At 37.4% G+C, this 19273-nt stretch overlaps 1 protein-coding gene across 1 annotated transcript; it reads left to right on the plus strand.

Moving 5' to 3' along the window:
• Positions 1-10485: 10485 nt before the first annotated feature.
• On the plus strand, positions 10486-18482 carry C1GALT1C1 (C1GALT1 specific chaperone 1). Its single transcript, XM_039859062.1, has 2 exons — positions 10486-10735; positions 12749-18482. Exon 2 carries the CDS (start codon positions 12754-12756, stop codon positions 13708-13710), a length of 957 nt encoding a protein of 318 aa, XP_039714996.1. The 5' UTR covers positions 10486-10735; positions 12749-12753; the 3' UTR covers positions 13711-18482.
• The last annotated feature ends 791 nt before the right edge of the window (positions 18483-19273 follow it).

Below are 19273 nucleotides of genomic sequence, written 5' to 3' on the forward strand. Positions count from 1 at the left end.
GTCATCAAGCCAATCAACCCTCTCCTTGGAAGGGGAAGGGGAAACCTCTGAGGGCAGACTATTTTCTCCCCTACTAGATTTTAGCTTTACACTCTCTCACAGAGCTTGACACGATGGATTGTGGGTGTCCATATTAGAGTATCTGCCCATACCTTCCAAAATGTCAATCCCAGCAAGAGAAAATTCTGTTCTGAGTTCCACAATCAATCCAGCCACTACTCTATCATCAAATGCAAATGTGTAAATTATGTAAAATATGTAAATTATCTTTAGGTCATTCAATAATGAGTGCATGCCCATGCCCCTGAGATTTCCTTTATTCTCATCAACTAAGTATTTTTTTAATGTTTATTTTTCAATTACAGTTGATATACAATATTAGTTTCAGGTGTACAACATACTATTTAGACATGTAACTTATAAAGTGATCACTCCGTTAAATCTAGTACGCATCCGGCCCTGCATAGTTATTACAATATTATTGATTATATTCCTATACTTTACATCCCTATGACCATTTTGTAACTACTAATTTGTACTTCTTAATTCCTTTCCCTTTTCACCTATACCAATCTGGCAACCATCAAATTGTTCTCTATATCTGTGACTTAATTTCTGTTTTGTTTGTTTGTTTTCTTCTTTAGATTCTACACATAAGTGAAATCATGTCATTTTTTTTTTCTCTGTCTGACTTACTACACTCAGCACAATACCTTCTAGGTCCATCCATGTTGTTGCAGATGACAAGATTTTGTTCTTTTTTTATGGCTGAATAATATTCCATTGTATATATGTACCACTTCTTTATCCATTCATCTCTTCATGGACACCCAGGTTGCCTCCATATCTTGGCTATTTTAAATAATGCTGCAATGAACATATGGATGCACATGTCCCTTCAAAGTACTGTTTTGAGTTTCTTTGGATAAATACCCAGAAGTGGGATTACTGGGTCCGTCTTTGTCTCTTGTTATAGCCTTTGTTTTAAAGTCTATTTTGTCTGGTATAAATATTGCTACTTCAGCTTTTTTTCTCATTTCATTTTCATGAAATATCTTTTTCCATTCCTTTACCTTCAGTCTGTGTGTCTTTCAATCTGAAGTGAGTCTCTTGTAGACAGCATACATAAGAATCTTGTTTTATATCCATTCAGCACCCTATCTTTTGATTGGAGTATTTAATACATTTATATTTAAACTAATTATTGCTAGACATGTACCTAATGCCATTTTATTATTCATATTTTTTATCTTTTTTGTTTTATTTTTCTTAAAGAAATTCTTTTAAAATTTCTTGTAATAATGGTTTGGTAGTGATAACTCCTTTAGCTTTTTCTTGTCTGGGGAGCTCTTTATCTGTCCTTTGACTCTAAATGATAGCTTTCCTGGGTAGAGTAATCTTAGTTGTAGCTCTTACTTTTCATCACTTTGAATATTTAATGTCAATACCTTCTGGCCTGCAAAATTTCTGTTGAGAAATCAGTTGACAGTCTTATGGAAGCTCCCTTGTAGGTAGCTAACTGCTTTTCTCTTGCAGCTTTTAAGAGTCTCTCTTTGTCTTTAACTTTTGTCATTTTAATGATGATGTGTCTTGGCGTGGGCCTCTTTGAGTTCACCTTGTTTGGAGCTCTCTGTGCTTCTTGGGCTTGTATGTCAATTTTCTTCACCAGCTTAGGGACGTTTACAGGTATTATTTCTTGAAATAGGTTTCCAATTTCTCGTTCTCTCTCTTCTCCTTCTGGTACTCCTATGATGTGAATGTTGGTATGCTTGATGCTGTCCCAGAGGTCTCTTAAACCATCCTCATTATTTTTTAATTCTTCTTTTCTTGTTGCTGTCCTGAATGGATGTTTTTACTATCTTATCTTCTAAATTGTTGATTCAATCCTCTGCTTCATCTAATCTACTGTTGATTCCCCCTAATGTATTCTTCATTTCTGACTAGTCCTTTGTTTTCTATCCCCATTTTTATGTTTTCTACCGCTTCGTTGAAGTTCTTGCTGAGTTCATCTGTGCTCCTCTAAGTTCACTAAGCTTTCTGATAACAAGAATTTTAAACTCTGCATCTGGTAAATTGCATGTCTCCATTTTGTTTAATTCTTTTTGTGGAGCTTTGTTCTGTTCTTTCATGTGGGACATGTTTGTTGTCTCCCCATTTTGGCTGCTCCCTGTATTTTTTTCTATGTATTAAAGGGAGCCGCTATGTCTCCCAGTGTTAGCAGAGTGGCCTTATGTAGTAGATGTCCTGTGAGGCACAGTGGCACAGTCTCCCAGATTACCTGAGCTGGGTGCTCCAGGTATGTTCCTTGTATGGGTTATGTGTGCCCTCCTGTTATAGTTGAGCCTTGGTTGCTGTTTGCACATCAATGGGAGAGATTGACCCATGAGCTGATTTGTTGTGAGGACTGGCCAGTGACTATTATAGAGGAGCTGTTGTGCAGGGGCTGACCCTACAGAGCAGGATTCTCTTTAGCAGGGCTCTGATGCCTTCCCAGTCTGCTCTTCAGTGCACCATCCTTGGATGCAGCTCTCCAGGGAGGCGCCTTACTGCAAGCCAAGTTCAGCTGCAGCCTGTGTCCTGCCTGGGGCCACGTGGCATAAGCCACCAAACAACCTGCAGATGGCCACCAAAGATGCTGGTAGTGCCTCAAGAGGCCAAGCTGCAGACTAAGGGCAGCTGCTGCTACTGCCATACTTGAGGCTATTCAGCAAGAGATATGGGCCACACCGAGGCAAGATGATGCTCTTTGGGGTTTGTGAGACTTTGAGAGATTTTAGGAAAGTCTGCAGCATAAGCAAGATAGGCTGTTTGTATGAAAAATCCACTGGAAGTAGCGTGAATGGGCACACAAGTTAGGCGGGGTGGAGTCTCAGGGAATCACTAGAGTGGGGCAAACAGAGTTAGTGAAGTTGATGGAGACTCAGATATGGCACCTACCGAAGTCTACAGGAAGAGAGGGGATAGGGTTCAACAAAGAAATAATGGATTCTTCAAGTTCTGTCTTAGAGAAAGCTGCCCCTCCAGTCCTTGCCCTGAAGCCAGACAACTCAGTTCCTCCCTCCCCATATGACCCTGGCAACTTTCAAGCTGCTTCCCCAGTGCTGAAGCTCAGAGTGAATGAGTCCATCACTGAGTAAGTCCATGCTTGGATCCTTTAAAAGAAACACTTAGGACTCCAGCAGGCTTCATCTCACTCAGCCACAATCTCAGTTGATTTTCACAGCCAGAATTTGTGAGGACTTATCTTCCCAGCACTAGAACCCTCAGTTGGGGATCCTGGTGTCAGCTGTGACCTCTCACTCCTCAGGGACAACCTCCACAGCCAAGGTATCCCTCCCAATATTTAATTGCCATACACAGGTATAGGCGTGGGACAAGCCTATTCTGTGTCTCTGCCCCTCTAACCAGTCTTGAGGTGGCTTCTTCTGTATGTCCTTAGTTGTAGGATTTCTCTTCCACTAAACTTCAGGCAATTCTCAATGATTGGTGTTCTGTATTTTAGTTGTGATTTTGATGTGGTCATAAGAAGTGACATGCACAGCATTTTCCTACTCCACCATCTTAACCAGAAATCCTCAACTAAGCTTTTTATTGTCAGAAAGAGTTTCACATAAATGTCTACTTGGAGATTTCACTGCAATTCTTCCCTTTACATCTTTTGTAAAGTTTTATTTTTAAAAAAACTAACCCACTTCTTATCACTAAGAAATCATGTTTTTGAAATGTCAAAATAATGTTCTTAAACTCCTTTATCTCTACCTTTGTTTCCAATTTCTAAGGCAATATCTACTCAGAGGAAAGAGGGTCACACTCTTATAGTGACTCAATTCCCTTAAAAATAGTCATCATGACATCTTGCCAAAAGCTTTTGGAGGTCAATTCATATTATATCCAGCAATTTTTTTAACTGCATGCTATTTAATCCTTCAAATAAATCCAGTTAACTAGATGAGCATTATAGAAATCACCACATTTCCTCTAAGGAATTCTTTTGGTTAAAATATCCCCTACAAGCTTTACTAATGTGACGGTCAAACTCTCCAATTCTTGAGTGACCTCCATTGTCCCATAATTTTCATATAAGCAAAAACAAACTTCTATTTATGGATGTATTTAAACATACACAAAGTATAGAGAATAGTGCAATGAAGTTCCACGTATCCATTGCTCAGCTTCGGTAATTACATTCTGCCAATCTCAATAATTACTTTTTCATTTTGTTTCTTGATTTAGAGAAATTTTTGAACATTAGATTCTAACTAGGAATACAGCCAAATTCATATTCTCACTTGAAACAAAACTGTTACCTAAGTAGTAGTTATCTAGTGAGAATCTAAAAGCATCTCTATTCCTAAATTTTCTATCTCTAACCAACCTGCTCCCCAACTCCCTCTCCTCCTGGCCCTGAGCTGCAACTGGCATTTGTCCCAGCTAACTGGTCTAATCCTTTCAACTATGTAGATGTAGGACAGGAGGACTTTGAGAAAAGATTTGCTTAGCCTACTGCAGAAGAGAGAAAATTGCCTTTTGACCAGTCTACCCAGAGAAATTTCATTTCAATTCTTTACCTTCGGAAGAAGTAAACAAATAACAGTATGAGAAGAAAACTTATTTTTTAGACCTTTTTTACAAAGATCTGTTTAAAGTTATGCTCATGTCTATGCATATGAAAGTAGATATTAGGCAAAGAAGGCAAGAAGAACAAAGCTCAGAGGGACTAAAATGGAGGATTAAGTTATGGATCATGGGAAAGAAAGCAATAGTTCTAGGTTACCTCTGGGATACTTTATTTCTTTCAACTTTCTCGACAATTTCAGGTATAATCTAATTCCAATTTTTTATATGAGGAAACTCAAACCTCAAAAGTCCTGGGTTCGAGGCACCCAGTTGGTGAATCTTGGAGGAGAAATTGAATGTTATCTGACTCCAAAGCCATGCTCTTTCTCCCTAAGGTCAGGAGCACTGGCTACTGGCACAGGATATTGGTTAGTGTCCCCAGTACAATTTCTTTTGAGGCCTGAGCATTCGAACAAATGCCACTTTGTAATAAGACTTTCTGTTTTACCTACCAGATGGTCCCTTAAATTAGTTGAAGCCTGTGGGCCATAAATATAAAACAGGCAGATGCATCTTGATTATAATACAGCAGTTTGGTTTCAGTTGCAAGTGTTATCTTCAAAATGTAAGAATGTAACTGACTTACTACATTTTCTTTTTAAAAAATAGGGGGTTTCTTTGTGCTTTTTCAGCCCAGCCCGGTCCCTGAATGTTTGGCTCCTCTCCATAGCAGAATGACACCCAGACAAGCCACCAAAAGCAAGGGTTCTATAGCCATTTCTCTAAGACAGCCCTGGGCTATAGGACCTTTTTGCCCAATCCATACTGCTGATGTTGCGCCTGAGACTTACAGGAGGCAGTTCTTGCTCTTCCTCCCTCAGCCAGACTGGGCAAGATGTATTTCCTCAAGAAGCCCCCACCTTGCTAGTATAATATCTATCCAGCTCCTTCTTTGCCATCAGCATTTACTCTCTCCTGCCTGGATCTAAAAGCCGATCCCCCTGGACTAGAGATCCTCCTTTTTCTTTCCCACTGAGTTGGAGAGACAAGAGGCAGCTCTAAAACTTGCTTCTCTTTTACTCACATTTAGTATGCCTGTTTTGTCTGTATGTAAAGGCTCCCCTCATCTATAGCTAGAAAAAAAAATCCTGCTCATATCTAACTTTGAAACTGAGAAATCAGTCTTTATTCAGTCATACATGCTTCCTCCACAAAGCTCGGCAGTTAGGGTGGAGTGGAGGCAGCAATGAAGTTGCAGAATCCAGTAGAGGTAGGAAGGAAAGCAATTTAAAATGGAGTGAGGAACAGTCTCTCTCAGGGACAGGGGAAGATGTCATCAGAGGGTTAAGCAGTAAGGAAGATGAATTCATGAGTCAGGAGAAAGGGAGAAGGGACTAAGTTCCAAGCACTATGCTTTACATACACCAAGTGAGGAGAAACTATAAATGGGGAGAAATTTATGAATGCCATTACACTAGTTCAGGCAAGTAGTAATGAGGGACTTAATAGAAGGGTGACAATTTGAATGGACAAGAAAGCAGGATTCACTGTGAAGGGAATCTCAGTCTGACTTAGCAACTGATTGGGTACAGAAGTCAGGGAGAAAAAGGAACCCAAAAGAGCTTTGGGTTTCTGTAATAAGTGACTGGGAAGGTAAGTGGACATTAACAGAAAAAATGATTGTCAGGAGATGGATACGGGCAAGGTTAATCAACTTGGTTTTTGACCTATTTAAGCCTTTAACATTTTTTATTACACACATTTCCAAACATAAAGAAAGAGAATAGGGTATTGAAGCCACATATATCCATTATCTTAAGAAACAGGTACTATTATTAGCCTTGTTTTACAGATGAGGAAGTTAAGGCTGCGAGAAGTAAACTATCTTGTCCCTGATCACACAGCTAGTAAGCTGCTAAGCTAGAGGTCAAACCAAGTCTTTCCTATGTCAGAGCCTGACCTCTTAATCACTACCCCAAACTTCCTCTTAGAAATATGCCTTGGAAAATTATATCATTATATTGCAACCTTGATGAGTTATGGATTGAGGCATTAAGCATCAATGGCAACTATCATCACAAAGAGAGAAAACCAGACATGTGACTCCTGAAGGAAGCACGTGTCACCATCTTTGAAGTAATTTTGACTCTGCTCCCCACCAAAAAAATTGAAACTGAATCAAACAGAGCTCTTATATTAGGGTTACCAGATAAAACTTGGGATGCCCAGTTAAATGAATCACCAATTACTAATTAAAATTGAATTTTAGATTCAATTAAAATTGCTTTTCATATATATATGTGTGTGTGTGTGTGTGTGTGTGTGTGTACACACACACACACACACACACACACACATATTTTAGTGTAAGCATGTCTCATGCATTATATTCAGGATATACTTATACTAAAGAGTATTCATTGTTTATTTGAAATTCTATTTGTGCTGGACACCCTGTAATTTTATTTGCTAAATCTGGCAACCTTATTTTTGATCTAACTATCCATTTATAAAAAACATAAGGACAGAGAAACATATTAAAGGAAACAGGATGAAGCTATCTGCACCAGACTGTGGGTAAATGTACAAGACAAATAACCAGATTTCTTCAACAAAGAAATATCAAGGCAGGGAGAAAGAGAGACACACAGAGAAGAAATCTATAGACTAAAAAGAGATTTAAGAGACACAAAAACCAATCACAACATGTAGACTATTATTTTGATTCGAATTATTAAAAAATCATGATATTCATATTATTGGTAATTTGAACCCTGACAGGATATTTTATTATATTAAGGAATTATTCATTTTTCTAGTTGTCTAATGGTATTGTGGGGTTTTTTAAGAAGCCCTTATCTCTTATAGATCTATTTTGAAATTTTTATGAATGAAATGACATGATGTCCTGGAGGTGCTTCACAATAATCTGGAAGCAGTAGAGATGTAACAAGATTGGCTTTGAACTGATGTTAAAGCTTTCTAAAAAGTACATGTGGTTTCATTATACTTCTCTATTTCTGTATATGTTTGAAATTCCTCATAATAAAAAAAGTTTTTAAAAGAAACAATATCCTAGCACAGTGCCTGACCTACAGTAAACACTTATTATATATTTGTTGGCAGGTAAATGGGTCTGTTAATTTTTTAAAAAGGAAAAGTTCTCAGACGGCCATCAAATGGAAAAAAACAATTGTGAAACAAGAATGCAAGCATGAATATGTCTGAACACACAAATGAGTTTCATTTAGGGACCAAACTGCACTGAAATGGAAACAATAATGAATTTGCTCAAACAAGGAAATGTATTTATTGAAGATGAACAGTTGTGAAACTCTGGGCAAAAAAGGTAAATATATTTATTACAGGTACTTAATTTTGGTAAACACGAAGGGCATTTTTGACTCTCCAAAAAGACGTTATGCAGAAAACAATTCACCTTTGATTTTCTTCAACATTTATCATTCCAGTGAACTATAGAAAGCTATACTTATTTCCCAAAGGCATTTGCAGTGATTTCGAAAATCTGACTGCTCATATGCAAATTAATTGCCAATTACTAGAAATTAATGACTTCTCATGCTGAATAATGTGTGCACTTGGCATGAGGGCTTTACCAAAACTGCAGTGTTGTCAATTTTGAATGCAATCTTGCCTTACCTACTGGGTACATGAAGGCAACCGAAATCAAAAGCAACCCTCCACCGCAAGGTGCAGGTTAGTGTGTATAAGGAAGTGTTTAGTGCAGGTTACTGAAATTATGCTTAATATTCCACTACATGGATGTACTATAATTAATTCAACCATTCTCTTATTGGTGGATGTTCCCCACTTTTGCTATTATAAACAATACATTTGTCCTCATACATTTAGCCTTACATTCTGGTGCTTTAATTTCTGGGGGAGAGAGTACAAGAAGCGAGTTTGCTAGTCCAACGAGTATGAATATTCTTAATTTTAAGAGACTAATTGCATGCATTTTTTAATTAAAGCTATAATGTGGAATGGTGTTTTAAAAGTGCAATCACCTATCTACAAGTCAATCATCTCACTAACATCACTTCAAATGCTAAGTATATTTAAGCTCTTTTTTAAGTAGAGAATAGGGTTTTTAGAGAATCTCTTAACAGTGCTTCTGGTGTTGAAAATCCTGGGGTTTATTCTGTTTCAGAACATCTTGTAGCAATACTTTGGTATACCTCCCTGTACGAAATATATAAGATGCATTTTAAATTGCCTACTTATCACTGTCTCTGAATTCTGAGTGCCATTTCTATGTGTCCTTCCTTGGTCCCTTTTTGCAAGGAGAGACTGGTTCTCTGCAACCTTTAAAAGGAATTTCTATTGGTATTTTTTCCTCATCCATTTTGTCCCTCTAATTTTAAAGATCCCTTTATTTGCTGTTCTTCAAAAGTAACAAATGCTTGTTATAACCTGTGAAATATGAGGATGTATAAAGACAAAGCTAACCACCCCACAACTCGACCTCCTGATGTAATCAATAATAACAGTCTACTGAGGAATCTTCCACAACTCTCCTTGCTCCTACAAACAGATCAAACATATGGATATACATATATAAAATTGTGCTTGTTTTCATCAAAGTATAATCATACCATACACATTATTCTGCAACTTGTTTCACTTAACTATATATATGTGCATACGTACATGCATACACATATATTTATATACGTTATGTGAAAAGACTATATATATATATTAACACAATATAGTGAAAATACTCACAGTCTTAAGTTCCTTTCAGTTCTAAGATTCATTTTTGTATTCCTTTAGAGAACATAACACCATTATGACTATCTGTAATGAATTGTTTAATGTCTTTCTTCCCTGCTAGACTGAAAGCTCCATGAAGGGGGCTAATTTTGCTCAGCACTCTATCTCCAGAACTTAGGGTACTGCTGTCAGGATATTAATTGCCTAAAATTTACTTGTTCATTGGTACAGTGCTTCTTGAAACCTTCTACTGCAACTGGATCATTTCCAGTAGTCAAATACGTGTGTCTTTAGGAACTCAGGCCTGAGTAAGTCACCATTCGATGTTATTTGGATGGAACCTAATAACTACATTTTAAGTATTTGTAAGAATTTGTGCTTTTTTAGCAAAAACCCGTCTACACAAAAAATGAATTTAAAGACATATGACATGTTTAGCAGAAAGAGAGCTCTGTGCTTGTTATTAGACCTGGATTCTTGTCTCACCTCTGCCATTTATTTCTCTGTGACTTTTAGAAAATGTCTTATGCTTTCTAGTCCTGGTTCCTCATGGGTAGTTCTAGCATTCATTAATTACACAAACATGTATTGTCTACTAGACGCTAGTACTAGGCTAAACGCTAGTGATACAGGAGTGAAAATAATAGCCAACATTTAATGAATGCTTACTTTATGCTTGGTCTTTCACTGATGGAGTCATAGGCATTATCTCATTTTATCTCCTATGATAGCACTACCGTGATAATTTCTGTATTTCACAAAGAAGGGAACTGAGTCATAGCGAGGTAAAGTAACTTTCCCAGCATACCAAAGGACACAGTGAAGACAGAATTCCAGACAGTGGGGTTTCAGATGCCATTCCAATAACCATAGCGAATCCTTGCCCTCATAATTCGGTGACTATTTCAGTGGCTTGCATTTTGGTACCGGCCCAGGAGCACTGGGTAGTACACCCTCTCGTCAGCTGGAGAGTGCAATGACGGAGGAATATGTTAGAGAAGCCAATGAAAGGGCTAACGGAAGAGCTGCAGAAAGCAAGCGCCTTCCTTGCTCTCGCGGCTTCCACACCAAGAAGCTGGGAGGTGTCAGCGGGTCCTACGCACGCACGCCTCTCTGGCCGTCCCATTGGGTATAGGCGAGCGTGCGGGTCACGCCAGCAGGACGTGCTTCTCTGACCTCGGCAGAGGGCGGAGAGAAAGGGTGTGCGCGGCCCTTCCGACGTCTGCGCGGGCTTGTGGCTCCGCTTGGCTGAGGGCTCGTTTGTCCCGCCCCGTGCCCGCGGCGTCCACTTCCTGACTCTATCTACCTTTAGTGAAACCAACGAGAGGACTTCTCTTGCATCTAGAGCAGCCGATCGGGAGTGTAACCGAGGAGTGAACGAACGTGAAAAGAAAGCCGTGAGCAGCTGCGCTTTCCTGCCCCTGATCCGTTCTAGACGCGGGTGAGTGCCGGGGGCATCGGCCTGCATCAGGAGCGGCCCCCAGAGCAGCCCTACCTCGCCCCTCTTCGGGGGATGACTTGGGCCCTAACCCATTCCCAGCATGCTCTACGTGAGGAACCCGGGCAGGTGCAGCGGGAGGAGTAGAGAGGGGAGGGAGATTCAGAGCCACCTTCCTCCTTGGCCCCTCAGTGGGGTCTTGAGATAACCATGTCCACCCTCTCCTGTTCTCCATTTCTTCCTCCTCCCTTTTTCATACTCCACCCCAATCATCTTCACCTTCTAAAAAGGTACATCTGAAAAACCATTCTGGTAGTTTCTGCTTCATTTGTGCCCCTGGCAGTTTTATGTTTCCTCCTCTACACCAAATCTCATATCGAGTGCATCTCCAGTGTTACATTTTGTTTGCCTACCCTAATGGAAAAAAAGATCTGCTCCTTAGAATAATTGGTGCAAGTGATCCATGAGTCGTATCCATATCAGGAAGAATTCTGACATGCATTATCAAGCTAAGAGACAGGTGTGTTATATATTGGCCAGAAATAATGAAAATTGCATAATATGAAATACCAAAATCCTATCTAAAATTAATTTTAGAGTGCACCTGACTATTCTAATATTGTTTCCTGTCAGTTCTCTTTTCCTTCTTAGAGCTGTGTTTATTGACTATGTTCTGTGAGTGACACCAGAAAACCATCCTGCCTCTTTCCCCAGTCCCTATCCTCATTCAGGAATTACATCTGCCAAGCTATTCCACACCTTGTCCCTCTAGTAGACGCCAAAGTCTATTTCCTCTGGAAGAAAATCAAAGGATGGTTTCCTTGTAGCAGTATGGTGATGTGTGTGAAATGTAAATTATGGGTAACAAATACCACTTTTTTTCATTTGTAGTAAAACAAGGTTATTCAGTAACTTATTAATTAAATTCTCAATAATGCAGGTAGAGGCATTTCTGTAATAGAAAAAGTATTAAACTGATATCAGGAGATCTGATTTCTAGTTCAATTTTACCACTGAGTAACTGTGTGACTTTGGGTCAGTTACCTAAACTCTCGGTACCCTCTGTTCCCCCATCTGTAAAATGAGAGAAATGACATTAGGTATCTCTAAGACCCCTTTCAACTTTAAGAGACAAAAGAGAAATCTCAGTAGCCATTCCTTGTGGAGATACAGGAGAGATTGGGAAAATCTCAACAGTTGTATTTAATGTTAGCTTTTCTTTTAATTTCTAATTGAAATAAAAGTGGAGTTTCCCCCTTTTACTTCTCCAAAGAATAAGAAAATGCCTTAGAAGGAAATAAAAATGTTCATTAATGGTCCCCAGATATGCCTATATTTACTCAGTTCTCAACCAAATAATTTAACTATTTTCATTATGGGCTTTTATTACATCAGTTAGTTTGGATACTGTGTTGGAAACTATTTAGTCTTAAGAACAAAAGGTGTCAATTTCAAGAAACTTGCTTTAGATGTACTCAAAACACCCAAGGACAGCGGCTATCAGTTAAATAAAGCACTAGGTTGAAAACAAAAATGCCAATACAGATACCATTGGTGATTTACCAATTGTAGATGGTTTTATGTGTTCAATTTAAGGTTTTGATTTAAAAGTCTATTAACATATGCAGATGTATTTATATAATGCAAGCCTTTGAAATGAAATTCCTTTAAGGAGAATGATGGATGGATAATCTTTGTAACATTGGTTTCTCAGGTTAATGCTTAAATTTACTACTAGGTTGATTAAATTCCTGTAAATGAAGTACAAAAATAGCCTCCCAGAAAATTATACTGCATAGAGATATTGCTCCAAAGTTCCAGTTTATACTGAACAGTATAAATTAGAAGCTAATGATTCTTAGACTCCTTGGTACTGTATGCAACTAACTTGATTTCAAACTTGGGAACCTTTTTTAATTTAAGAGCAAAATGTAAGTCTATAAAGAATACCAAATCAAATCACTAGACTAATCTTTTCTTTATTAAGTATCCTAAGGATTCTTTTCTTCTTTATAGGAAAAATGCTTTCTGAAAGCAGTTCATTTTTGAAGGGTGTGATGCTGGGAAGCATTTTCTGTGCCTTGATCACTATGCTAGGACACATTAGGATTGGTTATGGAAATAGAATGTACCACCATGAGCATCATCACCTACAAGCTCCTAATAAAGAAGATATTTTGAAAATTTCAGAGGATGAACGCATGGAGCTCAGTAAGAGCTTTCGGGTATATTGTATCATCCTTGTAAAACCCAAAGATGTGAGTCTTTGGGCTGCAGTGAAGGAGACTTGGACCAAACACTGTGACAAAGTGGAGTTCTTCAGTTCTGAAAATGTTAAAGTGTTTGAGTCAGTTAACATGGAAACAAATGACATGTGGTTAATGATGAGAAAAGCTTACAAATACGCCTTTGATAAATATAGAGACCAGTACAACTGGTTCTTCCTTGCACGCCCCTCAACGTTTGCTATTATTGAAAACTTAAAGTATTTTTTGTTAAAAAAGGATCCATCACAACCTTTCTATCTAGGCCACACTATAAAATCTGGAGACCTTGAATATGTGAGTGTGGAAGGAGGAATTGTCTTAAGTATAGAATCAATGAAAAGACTTAATAGCCTTCTCGATGTCCCTGAAAAGTGTCCTGAACAGGGAGGGATGATTTGGAAGATATCTGAAGATAAGCAGCTAGCAGTCTGCCTGAAATATGCCGGAGTGTTTGCAGAAAATGCAGAAGATTCTGAAGGAAAAGATGTATTTAATACCAAATCTGTTGGGCTTTTTATTAAAGAGGCAATGACAAATCACCCCAACCTGGTAGTAGAAGGATGTTGTTCAGATATGGCTGTTACTTTTAATGGACTGACTCCTAATCAGATGCATGTGATGATGTATGGGGTATACCGTCTTAGGGCATTTGGGCATAGTTTCAATGATGCATTAGTTTTCTTACCTCCAAATGGTTCTGACAATGACTGAGAAGTGAAACAAGAGCATGTATATGATCACTGTATAGGACATGTGTTGTTATTATTTGTAGTAACGACTACATTGCCAACACAGTAATGTTTTTTTTTTCTTTTTTTTAGTTTGGTGGCACTAATTACACATTAAAGGTTTAATCACACATTAAAGTTTAGTAGCAATTTTAAAATAGGCTATTTTTTCCTTAAAACACATGAAAATTTCAAACATGTTGGAAAGATGTTTTAAGAATAATTTTGAAAATAAAGGATATATTTATAAATATTATGTGGTAAATTCTAAATTACGAACATTAAAAATCTGTGGCACATATTTTTGCTGATTTGGTTAAAAATTTAACATGTAAAGACATGAATCTCTAGTTGTGAATTTGTAAATTAAAACTTTTAGCTGTGTTTCCATTACTTTTAATGTTGGTTTATGTTCTAAGCCTCCACCAGTGCCAATGGATTTGCTTCCTCAAAATACACAACCAAGTAAAAAAGGAAATGTTACCAACCAATGTAAACATGAAAGTTAAAATCTATCCTTGAGGAAAAAAAGTGAAAATTACTTATAAAGGTTAATAATTTTCCTGGGAGCTAATTTAGGGCATTCCTCAGCATACACAATTTCAGTGTAACTCTCTGTACTTCTTTATGCAGACACAGAAATTGGAGTTGTGACTGTGAAGAATATGTCATTTAACTGCATTGTTTCTCAGTTAATCAAGCTCTCAACTGTGGCTTGGATAAAAATATATCAGTTGAGATTTAGTTACTCATGGTGGGCAAATGAGTTCTGTGGAAGTCTCCTTCGAAAAACTTCTTTTGGCAATCTGGCAGTTTCACTTGCCTGAGTTGAGTCCATCCTGGTTTTCTTTACCTGTTCAAATTCTGAGATCTCCCCACATTCATGGCTGTACCATATTCCAACTGTTTTTGTTGTGGAAGCCTTAACTTCACCATTCACCTTGGATTACAATACTATTTGCCTAATTTCAGTGGCTATTTAGAAGCTTTATCCAGTGGTGAATACAGTAGTGCCTGTGCTTATAAATTTGTGCGATACTTAAAGCTAACTTGTCCTATAATTGGGCCTGCACATGCTATATTGAGTCAGGTCCATAAGCCCCCATAGGGTGTAAGACATTTTAGAGTTCAATATTTCCTGTAACTGGCCTCATGAAGTTAATGGTCTCCTACAGCTTTCACAAACTAGAAAAAGAATTTCCTTAAGAGGGCCTTGAGCTTCAAATTACCGCTCATCGGAATATTGTGTAAAATCCCTATTTTAATTTATCTGACTTTCCTTATTGGGACTTTTGGTTAAAATGAAAGGTTATTAGTTTTGAAAAATAATAAAACCCCTTTATCAGGCACCCTAATATGTGGTCTCAGGTGCAATTACTATGGGTCAAATCATGTTCAATGTGAGTACAATGATAAACAGTATCTCACTGAGTGTGACACCCATTTTATAAGTGGCACCTTGCCCCCAATACCAGTATATTAAATTTCTGCTTTATTTATCACTTCCAATTACATTAGTGTATCACAGTATAGTTGTAATAAATATATCAGAGAATGCATTCCATTGTTTGATTTCCTAGTGAGTGCTAAGGTAACAATTGCCTTTTAAATCACATTGATGTTGTTGATTATATTTTTATACATGAGTATTTCTTTATAAAATGTTGTCTTAAATAATATGCTCTTTGAAATTATTTGTACCCAGTCTTGTAAATAAAATCTGAATCAGTAACATGGAAAATAGTACTACTGAGGTTATGGTTACAGATTTGATCACCGTGCATTTAATAGCCAAAAACTGTGACTCTAACCCCACGCTGTTATTGGAGGACGAGTCGGGAAGAATGAAAGTTTAATGGAAATTGATCATAATTGTGAATATACTTTACATATGGCTAGTGGCTACCATATTGGACAACAAAGGTGTAACAATTTTCGAAAATGTGATACCCACTGACTGAAATATGAATGAGAGAAAACTTGAAGTTTCCTCTAAAAGTTGTGTTTATCTTTCTGGTTGTCTTAAATGCAGTGAAAACTTCAACCTGACTCTTAGTAGGCCCCAGGCCATCTTCTTACACAAGTTCAATGACTAGATATTCCTCCTGAAAATTAAAATATTGGATTTGGAAAAAATTACAGATTAGACCCCTTGACATTTTTTTTTTATCTAGCTAACATTGCTTCTCAAATCTGATTTATAATGCCCAGATTTTTCTGTAATGCCTTTAAACAAACCTGTCTATTGGGCTTTCTTAAAACAGGACACACCTGTATTAGAAAAGTTACTGAAAGCACAGTCTAGTGATGATGTACCACTAATTAGCCCTTCATTTGTTAAGAATATTGTTGTCCTGTTAGTGCCAGATGGCTTAGATTGGTGCATTCAATGCTTGTTTGAATAGTTAATGAAGAGCATTTTTGTAAAAAAATTTCTTTTGGCATACAAAGAAATTTAGAAATGTTTGCCAACATCTCAGTGAAGGAGTCTCTCAAAGTATAATTTAAAAATAATTCCAATATCATCAAAGATAAAACACTATAAAGTATTTAAAGGGTAATGGGAAAAATGACTTGTTTAGAAAGGATGAAATGATGGTGTATATCTGGGATCTCTCATAAATAGAGAAATACACCTTTATTAGTGTGGAATCTATACCCTATATTATTCCTTGTATACATTAAGTATCTATGAGCTCAAACTAGGCCTGGTATTTTGTGGAAAGCAAAAGGAGCCCAAACTCATGATTCATACAGGGAGTCACTCACTTTGTGTAAGTTTTGAGCAATAAAACAAGCCATAGGTTTTTATTAGAATATGATGGTCATTTTGCCTTAAAAGGCCTCAATTTAATAAGTGCTATTTCTTTTATCCCACATAATGAACTTGGTAGTTTTTACTGATGCCATGCAAGAATGGCCAGGCTGGTTATGCCATTGCTTTGGCAATTTGGCGAAAGCCCTGACAGGAAGAGCAAGACCTAAAAATAAGACTCAGATTTTCGATGGATGGATAGGAGCGAGGGAGGAAGGATGCACTTAATATATGACAGGCTTGCATTTGAAAAAATTAAATGCTTTGATCTAGTGATGAGACATCCACATAGGTACTTAACGTCTGTTGAATGGGGACATTCTAATTGTCAAAACACCACTACTATCTGAGGAGAAAAGGAAAAAAAAACTGATCTTAGCTTGACAGAAGACTGAATACTGGCAGAATCTTTTCCATATTTACCACCCTAAGGCACTTACCCCTAGAAGGAAGCTTCAGGGAGTACTACCCATTCTCCATTCCAGTGCAGTTCAATAGAAATACAACGTGAGCCATGTGTGTAGTTTTCAGTTTTCTAGTAGCGACATTAAAAAGTAAAAAGACAGGTGAAATTACTTTCAGTATTTTATTTAATGCAATATATCCAAAACATTGTCCTTTCAACATGTAATCAACAGAAAAAATTAAGATACTTTACATTCTTTTATTAAGTCTTTGAAATCCAGTATGTATTTTACAGTTATAGCACAAGTCTAAATTCCAGAAGTGTGAGGACCCCCCAGCCCTAACCCCAGGGCTGACATGAGAATGGGAGAAAATGTGGTTTCTTCTAAAAGTCCTGTTTATTTTTCTGGTTGTCCTGAATGCTATGGAAATTGCAACCTGACTTTCAAGGTTGGCCCCAGGCCATCTCCTTGCAAGAGTTCAATCACGGGATCTTACCAAAATTAAATCATTGGTTCCTCCTCAAAATTAAGTCATTGGATCTGGAGCAAAATACAGATTAAGCCCCTCAGCTTTTTTCTTAGATTATAACTGAACTAAACTACTCCTGTCATTAATTTTAATATTCACTAATCCTCCCCATCTATCTTTTGGCTATATTGATAGTCATAAAGCAGCTGCTAGTCCTGCGTTTGCACATTACACTCTACACTCATCTCCCCACCTCTTAGCTAACCCTCCCCCGTTAACCCTTTTCTAAAAAGATCCAGCAAGAGCTTTTGAATGGCATAACCTTTAAATGATCACATATCACCTGGCTTGAAGGGAACTAATAACAGACAGAGTTCGGACCTCAGGACTGAGTCCAGTTTCAAAAGGTATACCCTGCTAATGAAGAGAGAAAGAGAAAAACATTCCCTCAGAAGCACAAGTAAGACTCTGCAAGCAACCCACTCATGCATTCACATCCTACGCGTATTTTCCCATTGTGGAACAGAGACTTGGCCAACTTATACTTCTCTTCGGTAACCCAAAAACAAAGATGGTGATGCAACTGTGCGCTGAGATTAACATTTTATGAAAAATGGGGGAAGACTGCAAAACAGGCTTTGCAGTCAGACTCAGTTCAAATCCCAGTTCTGCCATTTATTAGCTATGTATCTTCAGGAAAGTTATATAACCCCTCTGGTGCCTTAGTTTCCTCATTTGTAAAATAATAATTAAAATCTACCTCATGAAATCATCGTAAAAATTAAACGATATGAAAGTAGAGCTTGTGCATATAGTAGGCGCTCAGAGAATGTTATTTCCCTTTCCCTTTTATAAGTTTAACTAGTACTTTACACAGTTAAATATGTAATATGTACCAACCTTTTTTTATTAAATATCTTGATGGTAAAACATTAAAATATTGATGTGAATAACAGCTGGTAGTGAATATTCAAATTCACAAGGGAACTCCCTAATTAATGGTTTTAAGATAACATCTGTGCATTTAATCTGTCCTATCCAATAAAATATCTCTTCCTTGAACAGCTTTTCTGTAACGCAAAGATTTTTTTTAAGGAGAAATTCAGAAGTTGCCTTCAAGAACATTAGCTTAGATCATGTTCCCCTTTCACAGCAAATTAGACATCATTGGAGCCAAAATTGCCAGGTCAGTATGGTTTCTATCTCCTGACACTTTAATCAAGATGTTTCTCTTTATATTGAAAAACAAAAACAAAAACAAAAACAAAAAAAACACTGGTTAAGTGAGACTACTGCATCCCTAGTAATTGTATCTGGGCATTTAGTACTTGAGAGAGAATTGGGTTTAACAGCACCCAGAAGCTAATGAGGCCATGCACCTTCTCTCAGACCTCTGCATTTGGAAGCAAGAAAGCAGAATTATTTTGTGGACTCCTTTTAAAACATTTTACAATACATAAAAATTTTACCTTGTAAAACACAACATAAAATGAGTGCAGTGTAACTGTCCAAGTTTTTACTACATTTTAGCTCTTATTATTTTTAAAACAATAAAGCATTGCAGTGAAAAATAATTTCCAGTCATGTTCTTTTTGAAAGCTATTTAGGAGGTACATATTAATTTGATGGGTTAGAGATTGCTGTTATCCCACTAAATGAAGCTGTTTCTACCTCTATATTCAAGTATGTTTCAGGTTGAATTTTCTTAAATATAAAATGCTTACGCAAGCAACCTTTAGAATGATCTTAGTCATGCAAAAGCATGTTTTTTCCTAATCCTGGATAAGTCAACTCTAAGAGAGCTGTCCAGAGCCTACAGGGCATAAAGGACTCTCCTCTCTTCCTCCTCACCCTG

This window comes from Pteropus medius, unplaced genomic scaffold (assembly GCF_902729225.1).
Source record: "Pteropus medius unplaced genomic scaffold, Ma_sr-lr_union100, whole genome shotgun sequence".
In the NCBI taxonomy this organism is placed as follows: Eukaryota; Metazoa; Chordata; class Mammalia; order Chiroptera; family Pteropodidae; genus Pteropus; species Pteropus medius.